Consider the following 21,050-nt stretch of genomic DNA (forward strand, 5'->3'; position numbering starts at 1 on the left):
TAAACTTGCCATCATGTAAACAGGATACACTGACTACCCTATCAGAAACACTAATTGAGCCAGATTAATAAAAGGTATGATGCGCAAGAATTGTAAAAGTGAACCTTATATAAATAAGATAGCAAAGGATTCCATGACGTATAACTAGTCAACACTTATTTTTATATTTAATTTAAATGTTTAAATACCTGTGCATGAAATATGAAGTTTACACCATGATCAAAATTAAGCAAATAGACATGAGGCATATGTAGGCCTTTGGTATATGACAAATGCCGGGGGAAATATAGGCACCAGGTTGTTGTAGAAAGGAAATACTGACTACAATATAGATAAAAAAGTAATGCGGTGGGCGTGGCTTTTGGCACACACATGTATTTAAGCATCTTCAAAATGGCGACCGTGCTTCTCAACACAGAACGCGGTTGCGCAGGGATCGAACTCCTAGTCACAATGTGATTTTGATAGACTATCGACATGCGATGCACATATTGGTGAAACGCTGAACTTAGTGAGGCTTCAGTCAATGTATTATTATAAGCAATGTGTTTTGCGCGGATTCTAAAAGTAGTTGGAGGAAATAATTTAATATGTACAGCAACTAGCCTGATATTGTGGGGCAATCTACCTTGCAACCTATATGAACGGGTGGGGGTGTGGTTCATGTACCTATAGGGCTAATTAGATTGAATCAACATACAATTACATACAATTACAACATACAATTACAGAATGAATTGAACCCATCAACTGGGGGAAGACAAGAACCCTAAATTAAAAGGGAGATTATGATTAGTCGGCAGGGAACCTGAATGAAACTATAATGAATGTTTTTATTTTCGAAACCAGGAATTAACCCGAGATTGGAAAGGTTCTTAAAAATTCATCAAATTGTTGTGAGATGTAATAAAAAAATAAATCAGGGTGACTATAATCTAAACATACAATGTCATTGTAGAATTGTTAGGGAGGATTCTCATTTCTGTGCTAATTCCGTTCAACCTTGGAGACCCCCAGCTCTTTTGCTGGACTTTGGGAATTTTTTGGAGTGAGCGAGACCTTTTTGACACTCATGTGTTTTGACGCGATTTGGATGGATTTCCACTGTTTTTGGAGTCTGACAAACTCCATAGGCATCTACTTTTTGTATGGGGACAGCAGTCTCAGTGCAGAGTCACAGAGAAATCACATTTTCTCACAAGGTTTAAATACCTTTTCTTGAGTGAACTACCATTACAAAGAATAGTAAAGTGAAATTGACTTTACTTCCCTTTTCTTTTTATAGGTCCAGCACACACCATCTTACGTGGAGTACTGGGGGATTACTTCGTAGCCCTCTTATCCTACATTCTCATGCAACATTCTTTATCTTACCCTCACTACCTTTAATGGCTGTTCGTAGTGGTTTAATTTTCCTAACATTGTGCTTTTCTACCACAGGCTGAACCCTCAGCTATAGTATAGCACCCATGGATGCCAATTTTTCTCAAAATGGCCTGGTCGTCTTTTTTCGCCATTTTCCGTTTGTGTGGTTTTTCTTGGGTTTTACTCTGTGCGTTGAGCCAGGTTTCCACCCTTTGTTCATTTTGCCTTTGGCTGGCTTCAGCCCTGGAGCCCACCTCTGGCTCCATTGTATCTGGAAGGACAGGATGTGAGGGAGGTTTCAGAAACTCCCCTGTCCTTTGTCTCTAGGAATGCCTGAATGCAACCAGACCTGATTGGCTGGATGGCCCTCCTTGAATGAGAGGAACCTGCTTAAAAAGGTGAGGGTTTTGGGAATAGAGACAGTCGACCACTGGGAGAAACACCAGGCGAAGAAACCATGGACCAAGCTTACTGCATCCTCTTGGACCTTTGAATTGACCAGTGAGGCCCTACTGCTGTGCTGAAACTCCTTTGTCAATTCGATAGAGAAGCTCTGGATGGGACGACATCTTCCCTTGGGTTAGTGGGACCGACTAACCCCAAGACAAACACCACTGGACCATCTTTCCTGACTCGCTGTACTTCTTCGCTGCTGCAAGAACCGATTGCCTGGGGTTGTGAAATCTGTAGTTGAGTGCAATGTCTGAAATCCGCCCAGAAGCTCCAGGAATCTCCTAAGGACCCTTGAGAAGCAGGACGACCCAGGTTTGAGTACCCTCACCAGAGTGCAGGACCAAAGGAGTGAAGGAAGCCTAACTGGTATCCGAGATCCACGCTGGTGCTGTTTACCGAGTGCTGAAACCACAAAGTACCGCTGAACCGAAAAGAGCAAGATTGTATGCAGATTGTAAGGCAACATTGTATGCAGTACCCTGTGGCAGACTGCACCAGCCTTGCCCTCTTGGCAATAATTAACTCAACCTTTGGTATAAGCATGTACTACACAAGTTGGTAGAATGACTGAGCAGTCAGGCTCATCTAAAGAGGGGTCAATGCAAGCAATAAGGTTGTTACACAGATTGACATAAAACAAAAATATACTTCAAAATTACACTCCGTTTCTTTAAATAAGTAAATACTCATTTGGGATGGCACACAGATTCTACCTACACCCTGAGGTGACTTAAATAACTAGGACACTGTGGACATGAATATATCTGGTACATTTAGAGCAATACTGAGATTAGTGTAAAAAAGGAGAAGATAAGGGAATAAAAACAATAGTTAACAATATTCTTAAGCAGGTAACTACTTTTTGAACCCTCCAATGCAAAGCAGATTAACCGTTTCCTGGGGCCGGGGGAAGGCAAAGCACAAAGTCAGAGGTAGGAAGAGTCTTGCAGGGAAGCCTGGGCAGCCAATGTTAGTTGAGCAAAAGTCTAGGTGACCCGAAGCACTTCTTGCAGGTATGTAAAAAAAGTCTTGCACAATGTTTTACAAGTTTTTGTATAAAACAAAATCACTGTAGGGCCACAAGCTGGGAGCCTTGTGAGTGGCAAAGCTGCAAGCAACTCTGCAAAAGCAACCAAGACAAGTCTCAACTGAGAACTAGCAAGGCTACACAACAAGAGGCAAGTCCTCTTAGTTGTACAGTACCTTTGGTTAGAAGAAAACTGCTTCCAGCTGGTTTCTGTTCCTGTGTAGGCCTGCAGATCCTGTTCCTGGGCCTCAGTCGTGGGGACAAGAGGGAGGACGTCTGGGGACTCCTGCACTATGAATGGAAGGTCGGCAGCAGCAATGGGTAAACTTCAGATCAGCGGCACTTCGCGGTTTCAGCTCCTAGCAGCTCTCGCAAACAGCACCTCCACGGTTCTCGGATACCACTATGGACTTTCCTCACATCTGGGGTCCAGCACTCCATTGAGGTGGCTCAGGCTTGGTCAGTCCTGCTTCATGGCAGTCCGGAGGATCTGTCTGGAGCTCGGGTCAGACTTCAAAATGATGCACTCGATCTGGTGTTCCTCTCCCTGGCAATCGGTTCCTGCAGCAGCAATGGAAGTACAGCCCGCTCAGAGAGGATGTCCACACGAACGCTTTGGGTTTGATTGGTCCCACCAACCTAAGGGAAGAAGTCGTCCGTTGCAGTGCTTCTCTAGTCGAGGTGAATTCGGAGTTTCAGCAATCCAGCAGGGCTTCACCGTGCAAACCAAAGGTCCAGGAGTTTCAGCAAGCATCTCTTCCAAGTTCTTCTTCGGATTCCTTCGTCCAGCGGTCAACTCTGCCTTCCAAGCAAAAAGCCTCGCCTTTTATGCAGATTTCTCTGATTCATTCGCATTCTAGCTGTCAATCACACAGCTAGAGGACAGCCCTCCAGCCAATCACCTTTGGGTGCTTTCCTGTAGCCAAGGAGACTAAGCACAGTGAGTTTCCGGCACCTCCCTCGCTTCCTGCCCTGCCAGACACGATTGACCCTGCGGCAGTCTCCACCAGTGAATCCCAACCAAAGAAAATGAACAAAGGGACCAAACCTGGTTTGGCTTGCAGAGTAAACCTCAAGAAGGACCTTTCCCACAAGAAATGGCGAAAAAAGACCAGGGCCATTTTGACGATGGGTGCTTTACCGCAGATGCAATTGCAGCCCACGGTAGAAGCACACAATGGTAGGAAAGAGTAAACCACTGCCCCCAGCCATTAATTGTAGAAAGGGTAACAACAAAATGTTACATGAGAAACTAGACAAAGGGGATACTAAGTAATCCCTCCAGCACCCTATTGTAAGATAGTGTGAGCTGGCTTTGGAATGTTTAGAATGTTACACAATGCAAGAAAAATCAATTTCACTTGACTGCTCTGGGAAACAGTTTCACCAAGAGAAGGTATTTAAACCTTTGGGAAATCTAAGACTTCCCTGTGCCACTGCACTGAAGGTGCTGTGTGTCACAATGTAAAGAGGATGCCTATGGAGTTTGTTAGACTCCAAAGTCAAAAGAAACAGAGTCCAAACCACAGAAGAAATACATGAGAGATTTGGGAAAAAGGTCTCACTCTCACCAGTTAGAAATTAAAAGTCCTAAAGTCCAGCAAAAAGAGCTGAGGGTCTCTAAGGTAGAAGGGGAATTAGCACATTTCTGAGAACTCTCCCCGACATCGAAACACGCGTTAACCTATGGACAATTTCAAAACAACATGCATGGCACCACTTGATAAGTACCAATTATCAGCCGTTGGAATTACTTTACAGAAGCTGTGGCTTTTCAACAATCTTCCCCTGGCAGAGAAGATAGTTTCATTCTCCTTCAGAGTGATGGTGGAGATTATTGGTAACGGCAGGAAATTATCTTGTTAGGGATCAACTAAGGAAAATCAGAGGTTCTCACACTGTCGAGCAATCTTGATGTGCTGAGGTTCCAGTGATTCCCCAAGAGACTGAAGTATCTGGGGCTAGCACTATAGACTAATGTGTCTGGATTTAAGTGGCTTAAATTGTTGAAGACTGAGGGGGACAGATGGGCTGCAATCAAGCAAGATTGTGCTCTCACCCAAGATAAATTATACACTCTGTGTTCCGCATGTATTAGCCAAGTAGTTCTTAATGCCCTGATGTGGAAGTTGATATCGGACAATGAACCAGTGAAAATTGCCCTGAGAAAAATACAGATGTTCCAGGGCTGTAGGAGGTTGACTTACCATCTGGCGTTTTCTCCATGACATCTGGGAATATACCTGCAAGACGGCAAATCCTATTTGGATTCCTGAATCAGTGCAGAAACTTGTGAGGCCAGCACCTTTCTTCCCTTAGTGACGTTACAGACCATCCTGTGCAAGCGCACAGCAGAGCAATGTTCTAATGAGATCTCTAAATACATGCTGGGTGCAGATGTGCAGACACCCTGGTGTGGTTCCTTGCTTGGTCCCCGGATGGTTCAAACTGACTTTACATGCCCTTCACTCAGAAGGCAAAAACCGGGGGCATTAGCTGTGTTACGCGTATTGGCGATTTCGGTTTTGAGGCCAGCTGGCTGTTGTAGGCTGAGCTAAAGGATAGACAAGGTTTGGTGGAATGCAGCTTCTAGAGATTTCCAAATGCAGAGGAGGCTGCTGGTGGCGAAATTAAAGCATACAGTCTTAGATGACCAGCAGTTGCTTTCCTGAAAACCATACGCGGAGTCTGATCTATGGAATGCATACGGCAGGTCGATAAGTAAAGTCTGTTTGAGAAACAAATGAAGGACTTAAGAAAGGAAGTGATTCATGGCAAATGGTTGTTATGGTGCTCTAGCATTAAGAAATTCCCCATGACCGGGATGCAAGTGCAAATCCCTTTCTTACCGGGCAAACGGACACTAACCTATTAGAACAGAATAGTCCATAACTGCACAAGCACACACTGAGCCTGTCACACATCCAACATTACACTATGTACTAACTTACAATTCTCCCAATCTGCCTTGGAAACACTTGATGGCATATGTGCCTTCTGCTTTTTGCAGAATCATAGTCCACCTAACAGGACTGACTCGCACCCATGCTACCATAAATAATTATTTCCCTGCTACGGCCCCCCCCTCACCCCAACCCTTTGTTCATAGCATCTATTTCACAATTTCCCATCGCTTTATCGTCCCCCTCGCTTCTAAGGTCTGAACACACCTGGTGTGGGCACAGTACGCCACCCCATGGGCAAACCTAGGAACTCTAATTATACCACAGTGGTGATTTGGCACAATATAACAGCAAATGAATACAAAAACTTCTAGGCTCATTTGACATTTATTATGTGCCTCTGCGACAATTCAAAAATGAATATGATCCTGGAACTTAGTTTAAGGAAAATGCAGTCAATCACATAATCCACAACCACATACCACACTAACGAGGCATGGTGTTCTTTATTAGTGACAAACTAGGCTCAATGACACAAAGTATTAAACAGTTTGTGGCAAATCAGGTATAGCTCAATGGATCCAGTACATTTATCAAGTTAAGTCATATTCATAGTGCTGTACTTTAACAGTGCAGTCTCCACCCTATTAAAGGCAAGACCTTTCTTTGCACACAAAATGCCCCTTCTGCAATTCTCCTCCCAGTTGATCAACTTGGAGTCCGATAAAGTAGCAAGGCTTCCTAGTAAAAAAAAAACAATACTTGATGAAGCTACTTGGGAGGTTCTTTTACCTTGTATTCTATGTTCACAGAGAATCACCTGGATGGGGAGACCGCCTTAAGGATATTTATGTATAATTGAGTTTGTAGCTGACTGAGTGGCCACCCTCCTACTGTTCATACACCTGTATGGATTCACCTTGAATATAAGAGGTTAGCTGCCATCAACTTCTCGTATCCTGTACTACACCTCCATCCTGGTCATAACATTGTCTCTTTGCTTCCTTATTTGAAGAAGGCAAGAGAATCCCCCTGATCACAAGGTTTCTGTTGTTCCAACTTCCCTTTATCCCTGCATAGTCCGAAACTGCTTTTTTTTTGGTTTCCCTCTTTGAATTCAGTGAAACCCATGCCCCTCCTTATCAGTCCGCCATTCCTCAATCCATAACTATGTCCAATACCTTTCCCGAGTGCATCACCTATGCCGCCCTAAGCCAATAGGCCTGCCTCCATCAGGGACCTCTGACATTATGGCCTGAGCCACTTAAGTGTTATGAGACACTCCTCCCTGCTAAATAAGATTCTGAGGAAATCCTACAAGGAGCCTCTCACAGCATCACACACACCTGAAACGGGCGTGCTCACTTACACTGCCTAAACACCTTCACCTTTTCAGGCAGTCCCTGCACTTCTGTCCCGTTGCAAGTCCTTACAGTCATTGGTGAGGTCCCGCTACCTCCCTGTCAGTCATGTAGTCACTGTGCTACATCTACTACCTTCCAGGAGATTCATGCTGCCACCTGTCACATCCCTGCCACCACAGCGCAGTGCCACCAAACAATTGTACAGTTCGCATGGCATCACATCAGGAACTATTTATCTAAAGCTTTAGCCCCTAAATCACAGGCAGCATGTTCCCATCAACTAGCCAGTTAAACAGGAACACCAACATTCATGGAAGTTGTATACGGGGGCATTAAGCCAATATCATGCACCAAGCGTACTGGTCACCAGTGAAGCTGTTCATTCAGAATGTTTGATTCGGACAGCTGCTTGGCTTACAGATATGTGCCCCTGGTACATTGCTGCACTTTGTGAAGCAATGCGCCGCTGCCACATTGCTGCACGTTGTGAAGCTCTGAGTGTGCACAACTTCTGCAACAGTGTGGGGTCTGAGATCAATTCTGCTCTGGGCTCACTCCTCAAAAAGCAGATGTTTGGGGAGATGTCTTGGGAATGGGGAGACCATGTGTTTCACAGATGAGAACATAGGTTTTAGGGGGCAGACTATGCTGCCATTAAAGTAGATTTTATGGGTATGTGGTCTACTATCTACACATTGTTTGAAGACTGGGAAGTAGAGGTGTGCACCACCCGTGTGTTGGCACACGCTAAACGTAAGTAGAAGAGTGAAATCAGGAAGTTCGAGGGGTTTGGGTCCTGATATGAAGACTGAAAGGTGCGACATGGCTCTTTTGGGCTCAATATCCAAAACTGCTTTTCATGCAACAATACAACAGTCATATCTGATTTGATTCATGAACGTTTTTAACTCTTTGTAATATCAAGTCAAGGCTGTGTTAAACTTACTAAGTCTTTATTAAAACTTTGGAATGTAAAAAGTAAAAATAAATATCAAGTGGTTCTGCACAATCTAACTTTTAAAGCACCGTTTATGAAACATTTTTAAACAATTACTTACCTAACACAAGGAAAACCCACCAGAGCCAATACTGGCCATCAAAATAACCAGGGAAATAGGTGGAAAACTGAAAGAAATATACAAAAGAAGGTTAGAAGGGCCAAAATATTTCAGCCAATCTGGGATATACATTTTCATACAGTGATGGAACAAGGGGTTTGGGGCATCAGTGTACAGTGTGGACCCTTTGAGGTGTTTACAGAGGGAAGTCATGGACTTGATCAATGTTAGTCAAAAACAGGTCTACAAAATATTTTTGGGAAAATCAATTTATTGAATTTGGGAGATGTGATGATTCAACTGGTATTAACATTAAACCCATTCTCCATAATAGAGCATAGTTGGCTGACTCAGTGTTAAGATGGACTTTGGGAGGCCAACCTATTATGGTGAACGGGAAAGCCACTGAAGTTCAGCCAAACCCAATCAAGGTAGGTAGCAGAGCGGCATGGCTTAGATTCAGGAGGGTTATTCGAGTGTTCTAGGGCTTCAATGAGACACACAGAATACTCCAAAATTCCAGTTAGACAGAGGAATACACAACTATACTAGGATTTATTAGGCCTTTCAAATACAGAATAAGCAATGAACCCACTAGTTTGGTATTGTCACACTTCTACAAAATACATATGCACATTCACTCTTGTGAAAAGAGAAAATCATTTGTTTCAAAACCACTGGAAGACAGGTAAGTAATCACATCAAGGCATACATTAGTTCTCAAAAACTGATAAGCAGAATTTGCTAAATAAAATGTCCTTGATTAGCAAACAAACTTATTTGATTTGCAATTTTAAACTCATTTTTAATTTTTTGTTATTTGTACCCATGACATACAACAACCAACAATACAGCATTTTTGTGTACCGCTGAAGCCATCAGTGAAATGAGTGATGGTAAAATATAACGGTTAGCTTCATGAAGGGACACAAATATATAGATCTGATTAAAAAAGTCTGAAAACAGTTTTCAGTGCAAAGGTCTGGGAAGTCTGTTACACAGGGCAGTGCCACGTATATAGCATACTTGAAATAATTTTCTGTGCAAGAGGTTGCCTAGAATTTTCATAAATCAACAAGTTCTGAATGTTAAAAGAAAGCAATAGTCTGAGACCAAGTACATAGTATGGTGTTAAGACAGGGAGGGTAATTGTCAGCTTCAGGTGGACAAGATTGTGTTTGCCATTGCAAATTAGGTTAATTTTGTAGATTGCAACCATCTCAATTGCAGGGTAGCTGGTTTAAAACAGGGTAATAAGATAGAATGTCCAGGGAGTTTGAGATCAGCTCCTGGATTGAGCACCAGTTGCACAGATGAATTCAACAAGCCGGTCACAGAACTATATTTGCCTTCAAAAGCATTTGGCTGTGTGATCATGTACATTTTCAAAAGTGTTCACTCATCAATCTGATGAAAATGAAATATAGTTGAAACTATGAGATTTAGATACATTAACCTAAGCTTTACTGAAAAACAGAATGCAGTGTTTTACAGTAGCAATACTGTAATTCTGCATTATATCATTTATTGTTTTAGGAATGGAATAGCAGGACTGTCTTACCAAACAGGATATATATATATATATATATATATTTGTCTTAATAAAAGTATCATCATAATTACTTTTGGTTTTCAATTATTTGGAAAAACACTAATTTTCTTGCCTAGTACTCCCTCACAGGCCTATGGCACTTTTAAGAGTGGAGGAGAGGATTACTGATGTGCTCTCTCTCTCTCTCTCTCTCTCTCTCTCTCTCTCCATTAGCCCCTTTGAACTTGCAGTGAACAGACAAGAGGGTGGAGAGAGCTCTGATGGCAAGAGAGGTAGCAGAGTGAGCCATGCGTTCATTAAACAGGGTAATTTAAACAGCAAGTTGTGCTACACAAGTGTCAATTTAATTAGCAAATCTACAGAATTGCATAGCAAATTGCTATGCGACACTGTACATTTTATGCCTTGCAGATCGATACAGTGCAGAAGAAATACTGAGGAGCAACGCTAGATTAGTACCCTAATCCTTTGTCAGTAGAACGCTGAGCTGGATTGGGGCACAGTGCCCTAAAGTCAATAGTCTCAGAAAATATACTTTTCAGGTAGCTTTACTATGTGACTGGACGATGCCAATGATTATAGTTTAAGTTTTTCAAAAGATAGGAAAGGTTCAGGTAAGTAGCTCTCTCAATCCCACTACAGTAGGGAAGGCCCAGGAGAAGATCCTTAACTAGGCCACCATCGATCTAAGTCCAGAAAGAGTTATGGCTAGGACTTAACACCCATGTAACCCCATGGAGGAGAGGGGGAGACGGGAACCACTGTGTTAACTTACCCCTTACGCCAATTTCTTCAAGGCCACCAGAGAGGTTCCAGATTCCTTTGAGGACACCTCCATCTGCGCTTGGCCCAGTCGAGGGAAGACAGGGGTTGCAGGTGCAAACGTCAGTTTCAGGATTTATTTTCGTTCATTCAAAGAAACTGCATTACGGCTCCAGACACCAACCAGCTGAAAACCCTCACAATGAAATGAATACTACCTTTGCATGCCACGCAACCACACAAGATATCCAGGGAGCGAAAAAGACATTGCAACGGGAGTCACCGTAGTCAGGGGGGGGGCGGACCGGCCATCTTCAATGGGCAAGCAAAGAGGTAGGCCCAGCAAGGCTTCTGTTGGGACTAGAGGGTTGAAACGCCAGAAGAAGGCATCTTGCAGCACAAGTTGACAATCCTCCAAGTTACATGGATACACTCGGAACAGCCACAACTGTAGCGAGGTAGCCCAGGAGAGAGAGTTAGTCCACTGGTAGGTCCAGGGACACCTCCAACGGTTCAGCAGGCACAGATCCACAAGCAAAGGTCGAGACTGGTTGCTCCCACCAGTCATGGGGGTCGAAGCAACCATAAGGGTCTTTTTGAGATCAAGACAAATGAGCAATGCTTGGCCAGGACTTGGCTAGAGGCAAAGCCCGTTTGCTGCAACTGTCTGTCTTGGGTCATCAGCGGGCAGCAATTCTTTGTAGGGGTTTCTGAGCATCTGTTGAATGGCTGCAGAAGTCATTTTATCCAAGATCTGGACTGGAAGCTCATCCAGGTCCACCAATGGTAAGGATCTGCACCATCAAGCTGGCAGTGACTATCCAACCATGGATAGCCACTGGCCACACGATATGCCCAGAAATAGACATTCAGGGACCTGGATGAGGATGGGATTAGACCCTGCATCCAGACTTCTACATATACACCACCACTTTGTCCGGGAAAGCAGACGCTCTGCCCATGAAAGGGCTTTCCTTATATGGCAATTCCAGAGCACAGAGTAGAGGAAGAAGGTGAAAAAACACAGTATGGCCAAAGGACACCCTTAGTAACCATTTGATGTAATTGCCAAAGTGCATGAGTAAGGTGGTCAAAACACAGTACAAAAATATCCTCTGCCAGCAGCCCATTCTGGACTCCATCGTACTTTTAACGACAATGTTATCACAGAAAAGATTATAAGACTACAAAATGTCCTAACCGCACTTCAATGGAAGGTTAAGTATTCAGCTTAAAAAGCACAATAAATCCATAAAAAGAGAGTATCATTCAGCAATTATAGTTTTACGGATTGATCAGTTTCCCCATATGAATGTGCAGAAAGCAAGGGAAGTAAAGCATGTGGCTTTATTCACCTCAGGTCAGGAGTCAAAGCAAAAGGATACAATGTCCCATAGAAGTCTATGGATGAAAGCAGCAAAAATAAAATCTTTCCTAACACTCAGCAAAATAGCTGACAGCTGAGCAAGACTGAAGGTTTAGGTTTACATGTAAAGAAAATGAGGATTGTAAATTCCACATACATAAAAATTCTTTAATACTGCATTTGATTATTAGTCTCACTTAATACATTCAAATGATTTTGTTGGCACACTATTTCTCTTCTTTTCTGGGCCTTCAAGGAGCCCATATCAAAGTACAACAAAGCAACTTCCTTTGAGTAGAAATATAACATGCAACTGATCGACTGCTAACTACTAAGTAGTTTATTACAGGTTTGTGACCCTTGCACTAGTTTTGAATCCCTCTTCTTAAGACTTGCATGCTGTACTAGCTGTAAGGACACAGCAACGTAATCCTTTGTCCAGCAGGAATCAATCTGAAAACAATTGATATGGGCAAATATTTGTAGGCACATTTTACACGGCCTAAGCACTCGCCAACACCCAACCCGTTCTGTGCAAAAAAAGCCTGATCACGGACCCCACAGGAGAAACATGAGAAAGGAAACCTGCAAAGAGGTTTTTCTGCCAGTGCACGAGGGCACTGAAGTGGAAGATTTGCCTTTGCCGGCACCACTTCCCCTGAAGTCGCAAAAGTTGAATTTTTGTTGCAACATATGAAGGCCCTAGCCCAAGCAACTGCATTGCTGGGAGAGGGAATTGGGATGATAAAAAGGACCATGTCTGAAGAGAAAGAGGAGTTGCAGGGTGTCAATTAAGATTTTACAGTAGCCACAGATTCCATGAATATTTCCAGGCTATCTTCGACTTTGCTGCCAAAGATCTTGACAACTGCAGATTCAATCGTTGCCCAGCACATCCTGGAAGAAGTTGGAAGTGCTCATTCAGGAGTGGCGTTGAATCACACTTCCCCGTTATTCAGCGGATCCATGCGTACGTCACACCAGACACTTTTTTCCAAAACCCTGTTTACAGGGGCCGGCTTCAACACACCAGAGAAAGCACATATCTGTCCTTGCTCTCCCCCTGCCCCTTCTCTCTCTTGCGGGCCCCTTTTCCCCCATAGATCCCTGTGTCTCACCACCTGCCTCGCCCCAGCCAGCTCACTGCACAAATGTGACAGACACCCCCGTCAACAACTTCTCTATCACAGGGCCTACTCACTCTGCCCACTGCACCCCTAACTCCCACTACCTCTGTCCCGACTATTAACCCAACCTCACCCTCTGCACCGGCCATTCCTTGCCTCCTCACTCCGCCACCTCTGCTGCCGGTGCACATTCAGCCCACTTTCATCTCAAAAGGCTGCATTTTGGGGGAAAGCAGCATGCTGGGAAAAAATGTTGATGAAAGTGGGCAGCTTCAACTCAGCAAGTGTCAGTGGAGTCAAATCCCGTCTGTAGGAGACGCTTTACTGTTTCCTTTTTTACCCGAATCTGATGGTAATGGCCATGCATATCAAGGAGAAGGTGCCAGTGTACAAATAATGTTAACAGAATGCAGCACAAGGCTGATGGAGAAGAAATCTTGGGAGGAACCATTGAGAATGTCATAGATCACATGCCTGTAGCATCTAACTGCATCAGTCAAGGGTTGGGTGGGAGAACAGGAAAAGGGGATCCATAGCAGCAAGTCAATTTATTTGGGCGATATCCTTACAGATAGAGGGCACCGATGCCCATCGTGGGCTCTGCAAAGGCCTTACAGAGCGGCAACGGAAGACCTTTGAATTTGTGGGTTCCCCATCATCCATTGTTAGGACATTTCTTTTTGCATCTTTCCCTCCCATTGGACACACTTCTTTTTGATCTGTTTTTTAACCTGTCCGGACTGTTTGAAGGGGAATAAAGCCCTCGGCTTCACTTAACAATGAACATGAGCAAAAGTCATGTGGAAACTGACTTGTCACTAACACAGTCAGGACTGTTTGAAATTCTTGTATTTTTACAATTGCACACAGCACCCTACAGTGGAGTGCAACTAAGATACTTTATATCCTAGTAACATTTTACCTTTTGGGTATGTTTTGTGTCTGCCTAAAACAAGATGATGGCAGCAGCGATATTTTTACCAATTTTTTAAAACATTTTACTTGTGTACTTTCGGGTTTACCACTAATGGATACTTAAGGTGGCTAGCACCCAAAAATGGCCGTGACACGATTTATCGATTGTTCTTAGGCCTTATACTAGTTTGGCCCTCTTCCTGCATGGGCAGGAAATCCCATAGGTGTTATTGCACTTCTGCTTTCCTAGGTGTGCGTGTGCGCGCGTGTGCGTGCACGTGTGCCAGGGGAGGGGGCTGGGACTGTTTGGTCCCAGTCCACATCACCTGGCTCCACAAGGTATGGTGGTGGGCAAATTTAGAAACCTGTGGTTGTCCAGGATTGGACAACCACTGCCTGTTTGAATGTGGCAGATCCTTACCATTGGTGGACTTGGACTGCACGTTGCAGCCAAGATTCCCACGAATAAGAACAGCCTGCTGCCGAACCTCGAATCACTCTTGCAGCTGACCAGCTTCCACTCGTGATTGGCCCAGTGAAGCCCTGCTCCTCTCCCCGATCTCAGAAGACCCTCATCAGAGCGTTGATCCTTGGACTAGTGGGACCAACTAGTCTCAACCCCTGCTTGAGGATCCATGAACACAGAGCCTTAGACAGTGCCCTTGGATTGCCCAGTGGACTGACCAGCTCTCCTGCGGTACCTTACTGCAGCCGTCACCGTTGAGCCTTGGATCTCGGTGGCTCCTCAGCTTGTACCATAGGTTGCCTGCTCCCAACATTGTTGTGTCCAATCTTCAAGGTAGATTGCACTGGAGCTGCTTTTGTACTAGTCGCCTGTCACCATCGCTGGAAGGAGCCTGCATCCGTCCTGTGAGGTGTCCTAAGAGGGTCTGGTCTGTCCTTCAAAAGTGTTAATTTTTCATAGTTTGAGCGCCACCAGGAAGCTGGTCAGACACCGGAAGAATCCCTAGCACCCGCGACCCATGGACCTCCCTCAACCGAACAAAGGACAGCAGATTGTGTCCCCATCGAATTCCAGATGACCCACAGTATCACCTGGAAGAATCAGTCGGGGGGGGGGATAAGTAAGGAACAAGTTACTTACCTGTAACTGTTGTTCTCCAGCATGGGTCTGGCATGGATTCACATGCTCATGAATATTCCCCGTCGTCAGGCTGGGAATCCTCGGTAAAGAAAAAACCAGTATCAGTTTCGTTTCTGATCTGTCTTAATCACTGATCTCTGTGTCATACTGACCACAGCTAATGACTGCCCTCTACCTAAGCCCCACCCCTGGCAGCCATCTTCAGATTTGGTAGCACGTGAAGTGGCAGTATGACCAAGTGAAGAGCCGCAGAGGGGTAGGCGGGAGGGTTTGCATGTGAATCCATGCCAGACCCATGCTGGAGAACAACAGTTACAGGTAAGTAACTTGTTCCTTCTCCAGCATGGGGTCTGGCATGGATTCACATGCTCATGAATAAAGAATACATAGCAGTACACACATGCACAACCACGGGAGGTGGCAAAGGCTCAACATTAAGCATTAAATCAAACTCAACATTAAGCAAATCTTACCTCCTCACCAGGCTCAACTTAGGCGAACAGGTTGCACAGCACTGCTTGGCCGACCCTGGACTCCTCCCTGGAATCCCGATCGACGCAGTAGAATTTCGTGAAGGTGTGCGTCGACCTCCACGTAGCAGCCCTGCAGATGTCCAGCAAGGGCACACCAGATAGGAACGCCGTGGTAACTGCGATCGCTCTGGTGGAATGGGCTCTCGGACGGCCAGGCAGCGGTCGGTTTGCCAACCGATGACAGTACATGATACAGCCGGAGAGCCATCTGGAAATGGAAGCCTTCGAGAGAGCCTTCCCCTGATTGACAGGTCCAAAGTTCACAAAGAGTTGTGACGTCTTCCGAAAACACTTTGTGCGGTCCACGTAGAACTTCAGCGCTCTAGCCACATCCAGCGAGTGCAAAGTCCTTTCAGCCGGCGACGAAGGCGACGGGAAGAAAACAGGCAACACCAAGGGTTCGTTGAGGTGGAAGTCCGACGGCACCTTGGGCATGAAGGAGGGGTGCGTCCTGAGCATTACCCTTGTGTCGTGAAAAGTCAAGTACGGGGCCTTGCAGGAAAGGGCCTGGATCTCTCCCACCCGTCGTGCGGAGGTGATGGCCACAAGAAACGCTGTTTTCCACGACAAGAACTTCAACGGAGCCGAGTGCAGAGGCTCGAACGGAGGTCCCATGAGCTTGGTCAGCACCACGTTGTGCTCCCACGCCAGGGCCGGAGCCTTCACCGGCGGGAACGATCTGAACAGTCCCTTCATGAACTCTTTCACCAGACGATGAGACCACAAAGACGTCCGCCCCGTGGTTCTGGTGTATCGGGAGATCGCAGCAAGATGAATCTTGATGGACGTGTGCGCCAGTCCAGCCTTGGCCAGCGTCAGTAGGTACGGCAGTACTTGGGGAGCCGTAATCCGTAGAGGGTTAATCTTCTGTGCGTGGCACCAGACAGAGAACCTCTTCCATTTGTGTCCGTAGCATTTAAGAGTTGAGGACGCCCTGGCCTTTGCAAGAACCTCTCTGCAGTCGGCTGGTATGTCGTATCCTCCAAACTAACGCTGCAGGAGCCAGGCCTGCAAGTTAAGCGACTTCGGGTCGTGATGGAGGATGGCGCCTCCTTCCCTGGAGAGAAGATCCGCGGCCCCTGGCAGCTTGATTGACGGGGACGCTGACAACTCCAGAAGGTCCAGGAACCATGTCTGCCTCGGCCACGCAGGTGCGACGAGGATCATCCTGCACCGTGACCTCTTGAGCTGGTTGATGAGCCGGATCAGCAATGGCAATGGAGGGAACGGCTATAGAAACAGGTCCTCCCAGGGGAACGAGAAAGCATCGCCCATGCTCCTCGGCTGGGGAAACCTGCTGGCGAACCTCCGGCACTTGGAGTTCGTCGCCGTCGCGAACAGATCGATCTGGGGTGTGCCCCACCGTCGGAAGAGGCGGTCCACTAGATCCTGTCGTAGTTCCCACTCGTGGCACGAGCGCAACTCCCTGCTGAGTGAGTCGGCGATGGTGTCTTTTATCCCTGCCAGATGAAACGGCACCAGAAACATCCCTTGGGCGACGGCCCAATGCCACAGATCCTGCGCCTCCCTGGACAGGGCTGGGGACCTGGTTCCGCCCTGTTTCCTGATGTAGAACATGGTGGTGGTGTTGTCGGTGAAGATCCTCACCACCTTGCCCTTGAGGGACGGAAGGAAGGACCTGAGGGCCCAAAACACTGCACGGAGCTCCAGGACGTTGATATGGAGGGACTTCTCTGTCGGGAGCCAAAGGCCTCTCGCGTGCAGATTTTCGGTGTGCGCTCCCCACCCTTCCAGGGAGGCATCCGTGGTCACGGTCTCCTGGTGGCCGGGGGTCTGGAAGTCCATGCCCGCCGTCAGATGCGCGCGGATGCCCCACCACCGGATCGCTCGTCGGAAACTCTTGTCGAGTGTGATCCTCTCCTCGAAGCTGCCAGTCGTCTGGATCCAGCACGCGTCCAGGAACTCCTGCAACGGGCGCATCCGGAGCCTGCACAGGGGGATGAGGTAAATGCAAGAAGACATCATTCCGAGGAGGGACTTGATGGACCTCACTCTGGCCGCATCCGCAACCAGCATCTGCTGCACCTTGCCCAAAATGGCCCCCGTCCTTTCCTCCGACGGATAGGCCAGAAGCGACACTGTGTCGAGCTTCGCTCCCAGAAACATTGCGTCTTGCGCGGGCACCAGGTGGGACTTGGCATAGTTTATGGAGAATCCCAGATCCGTGAGAAGTTGGACGGTCCTTGCCGTGTGTTCCACGGGGAGCTCCTTCGTCTTCGCTCAGATGAGCCAGTCGTCCAGGTAGGGGTAGACGTGGATCCCCTCTTGGCGCAGCTGCGCCGCCACCGGTGCGAGGCACCTGAACACCCTGGGTGCCGACCTCAGTCCGAAGGGAAGGGCTCTGAACTGATAGTGACGCCCTTTGACCACGAACCTGAGAAACTTTCGGTGTCCCTTTAGGATGGGAATATGGAAGTAGGCATCCTCCAAATCCAACGACAGGAAATCGCCCTCCTCCAGCTGACCCAGGACGTGTTGGAGGGTGACCATCCGGAACTTCTGTGCCTTGATGAATTTGGTCAGTCGTCGTAGGTCCAGGATGGGACGCCATTCTCCCGTCTCCTTCTTCATTAGGAAGTATCTTGAGTAAACTCCGGAGCCCCGAAGCCTCTTTGGGACGAGCTCGATGGCGCCCTTCCTGAGCATCGCCTTTACCTCCAAGAGAAGTTGAGGGACGTGATGTTCTTTCCTGGCCACAGGGGGGGCGCGCGGGCACCTCTTTAGAAACTCGAGCGCGTGACCCTGGGCTAGGGCGTCCAGCACCCAACGGTCGGTGGAGATGGACTCCCACACGCTGACGAAGCTCACCAGCCGGCCTCCCACCGGGGTGCTTTGGTGGGGGCCCGACCCCCGGCCGGTTCAGTCCTGCTTCGACGAGGCTTTGCCGCCTTGACCTCCTTGGCGACGACGGCGGGGACCGCCTGACTTGCCTCGTCCCCTGTAAGCTTCCTGCGACGACGAACGGGCCGCTTGACGGTAGGTGGAAAATCTGCCGCCGGAATCTTTGGAAGCACCCTGTTTGCCTCTGCCGCTCCGAAAGGGCGGCCGCCGCTGCTGGAGAACCCCAAGAGCCCGAGCCGTCTCCGTGTCTGCCTTGATGGCTTGATGGGAATCATCCACTGTTTTCCCAAACAGGTTGCATCCGTCGAACGGCATGTCCAAGACTCTGGGCTGCACGTCCTGACGGAAGTCAGTAGCCTTGAGCCATCCACGCCGCCTAAGGCACACGCCGTTGCCCAACTGGCGAAATCCAGTGTCAGCGATGTCCGCCGCAATCGTAATGGCGTGGTCCGATGCCACCTCTCTTTCCTGCAAGATCTCTAGGGCATCCGCCCTCTTGTCGTCCGGTAGGAAGTCCAGCAGGGGGGCCAGTTTGTACCACAACTCCCTGTTGTAGCGGGCTACGATAGCCAAGGCGTTGGCCGCCTTAATCGTCGTCGCTGCAGACGAGATGACCCCGAGTCCCATCGTATCAAATTTCTTTCCCTCGCCGTCCGGCGGGAAGGTCGACGTAGAGGCCGCGCCCCCCCCCCCCGCTTTCTTCCTGGCCGCCGCGGAGACGACCGAGTCCGGGGTCGGCTGTGCCCGAAGGCATTAGGGGGCCGCGTCCGGGACCCGGTACTTCTTCTCGTACCGATCCCTTCTAGCCAGCGTCGTGGATGGGTTCTTGAGGAGGGCGAGGCCCTCATCCCAAATATCATCCAGTAGAGGTACGGAGAGGACCGTCTTCCTCTTGGCCTCGCGCCGTTGATAAAGGAAACCTTCCTTCTTCTTCCCTTCCGGGCAGAGCTGGAAAAGCTCGGATGCCCTGGCGATCATGGAGTGAAACGATCCAATCTCGTCGGGCGGGGAAGCCCGGGTGGGAGGTGACGACGGCAGATCCTCGTCGTAAACCTCGTCGTCCGTACCCGTCGCGGCCGTGTCAGTCCCCGTATCATCCCCACGAGTCGTGGACGGGGAGGAGGGCTGAACAGGGCACGATGGCTGAAAAGGAGGTGGAGGGTGAATCCTTCTTCTCTTAGGGGGAGGGCTCCCAGAAGGGCCTGGCTCCGGGTCCCCCATCGGGAACGGTTGCTCCGCTGGTGGTAACGGCAGTCTCGTCCTTACCTCCGAGCATAAGGACTGTATAGCCAACAAAATGGCCGCCGAGTTGTCTTGCGGCACTGGTTGAGGGGATTCCGACGGGCGGTCAGGGGCCCCGTCGGCACCCTCGACGTTATCATCGTCTCCCACGTCGGGGTCCCTCCCGACGGGCTGGTCTTCTTCCACGCCAACGCCGTGGCTTAAGACTTCGATCATCTCTTCCTCAGAGGTTGAGGCCGAATCCACGACGACCTCCTGCCCCCCCTTTTTCTTCTCCGTCGGAGGTTTCACGGGGGTCCTGTCGATGGGCATAAAAGAGGACTCCCTCCGCGGTGGCAGGGAGACTCTGAGCCCCGAGGTCGCCACCACTGGTGTAGCCTCCAAAGGCTGAGCCAGGGCCGCCGCGACTGTCTCGATAGAGGCCTTGGCCGGATGGATTAAGGCTTTCACCACCTTAGGTGCGCTCACCGCCTTCTCCTTGGGGGGGAGGGGGGTCACTGCCTCGTTCTCCCTCCGATGGGGCCTTCGAGCTCGACCGGGGCCTCTCCAGGAGCTTCGCCGGGTGCTCGGCCTTCCTCTTACCCGAACCAGAGCGTTGGCTCGTGGTTGATGGTGCCGGGGAGGATGTGCCCTGCCTGGCGCCCGTAGAGCCCGACCGTTCGTCGCTCCCCGTGCCAGCGGACTCGCGGTGCTTGGCCTTGTGTTGGACCCCCATCGCCGGGGCGTCCTCAAAGGTCTTAGAAGACCGCTCGGATTTCTTCTTCTTCTCGCCTGACGGGGTCTTCCCTTCCAGCCAGTTGGCGAGACGTTGATGGCAGTCCTTCATGGTCCGCTCCGACATATTGCCGCAAAACACACAGTCCTTCTCCACGTTAGTCTTGTCCTCATGTAGGCAGTACAGACAAAAGGAGTGTTCGTCCTCCTTAAAGACATTCTGAAGCTGGCATCCAGGGCAGACCCTGAACAGCTTTCCGGGCATCGAGCTTCCCTTCTCCTGGGCCATGTCCGAGATGGGTCTGAGAAACTTCTGGAGTCCTCCAAAAGCGTGGCTCGATGAAATCTTGACCCTTGAGGGGCGTAGACGAATCCGACACGGGTCCCCGATGATCGGATGAAGAAACGGTGGAGCTTGAGGCTCTTTCGACCGAAAAATCGAAGTTTTTGAGAAAAAAACGTGAAAAAATAGCACTAACGCTCGAGAGCAATAGCACGAGGATCCCAACACTTGAACGTGCGGTAAAAATCTGAAGATGGCTGCCAGGGCCGGGGCTTAGGTAGAGGGCAGTCATTGGCTGTGGTCAGTATGACGCAGAGATCAGTGATTGGTTACTACTACGAAAGACAGATCAGAAACGAAACTGATACTGGTTTTTTCTTTACCAAGGATTCCCAGCCTGACGACGGGGAATATTCATG

General features: G+C 48.3%; 1 protein-coding gene across 1 annotated transcript in view; it reads right to left on the minus strand.

The window, feature by feature from the left end:
• The window catches only part of NDFIP1 (Nedd4 family interacting protein 1), a 639,788-nt gene that overhangs the window by 160,453 nt on the left and 458,285 nt on the right, over positions 1 to 21,050 (minus strand). Inside the window, exon 6 of the mRNA XM_069652470.1 lies at positions 8,171 to 8,237. Coding sequence (XP_069508571.1) covers positions 8,171 to 8,237 — 67 coding nt within the window. The remainder of the gene's footprint in view (positions 1 to 8,170; positions 8,238 to 21,050) is intronic.

The sequence above is a fragment of the Ambystoma mexicanum genome, chromosome 3p (assembly GCF_040938575.1).
Source record: "Ambystoma mexicanum isolate Mex_15411 chromosome 3p, UKY_AmexF1_1, whole genome shotgun sequence".
Taxonomy (NCBI): domain Eukaryota; kingdom Metazoa; phylum Chordata; class Amphibia; order Caudata; family Ambystomatidae; genus Ambystoma; species Ambystoma mexicanum.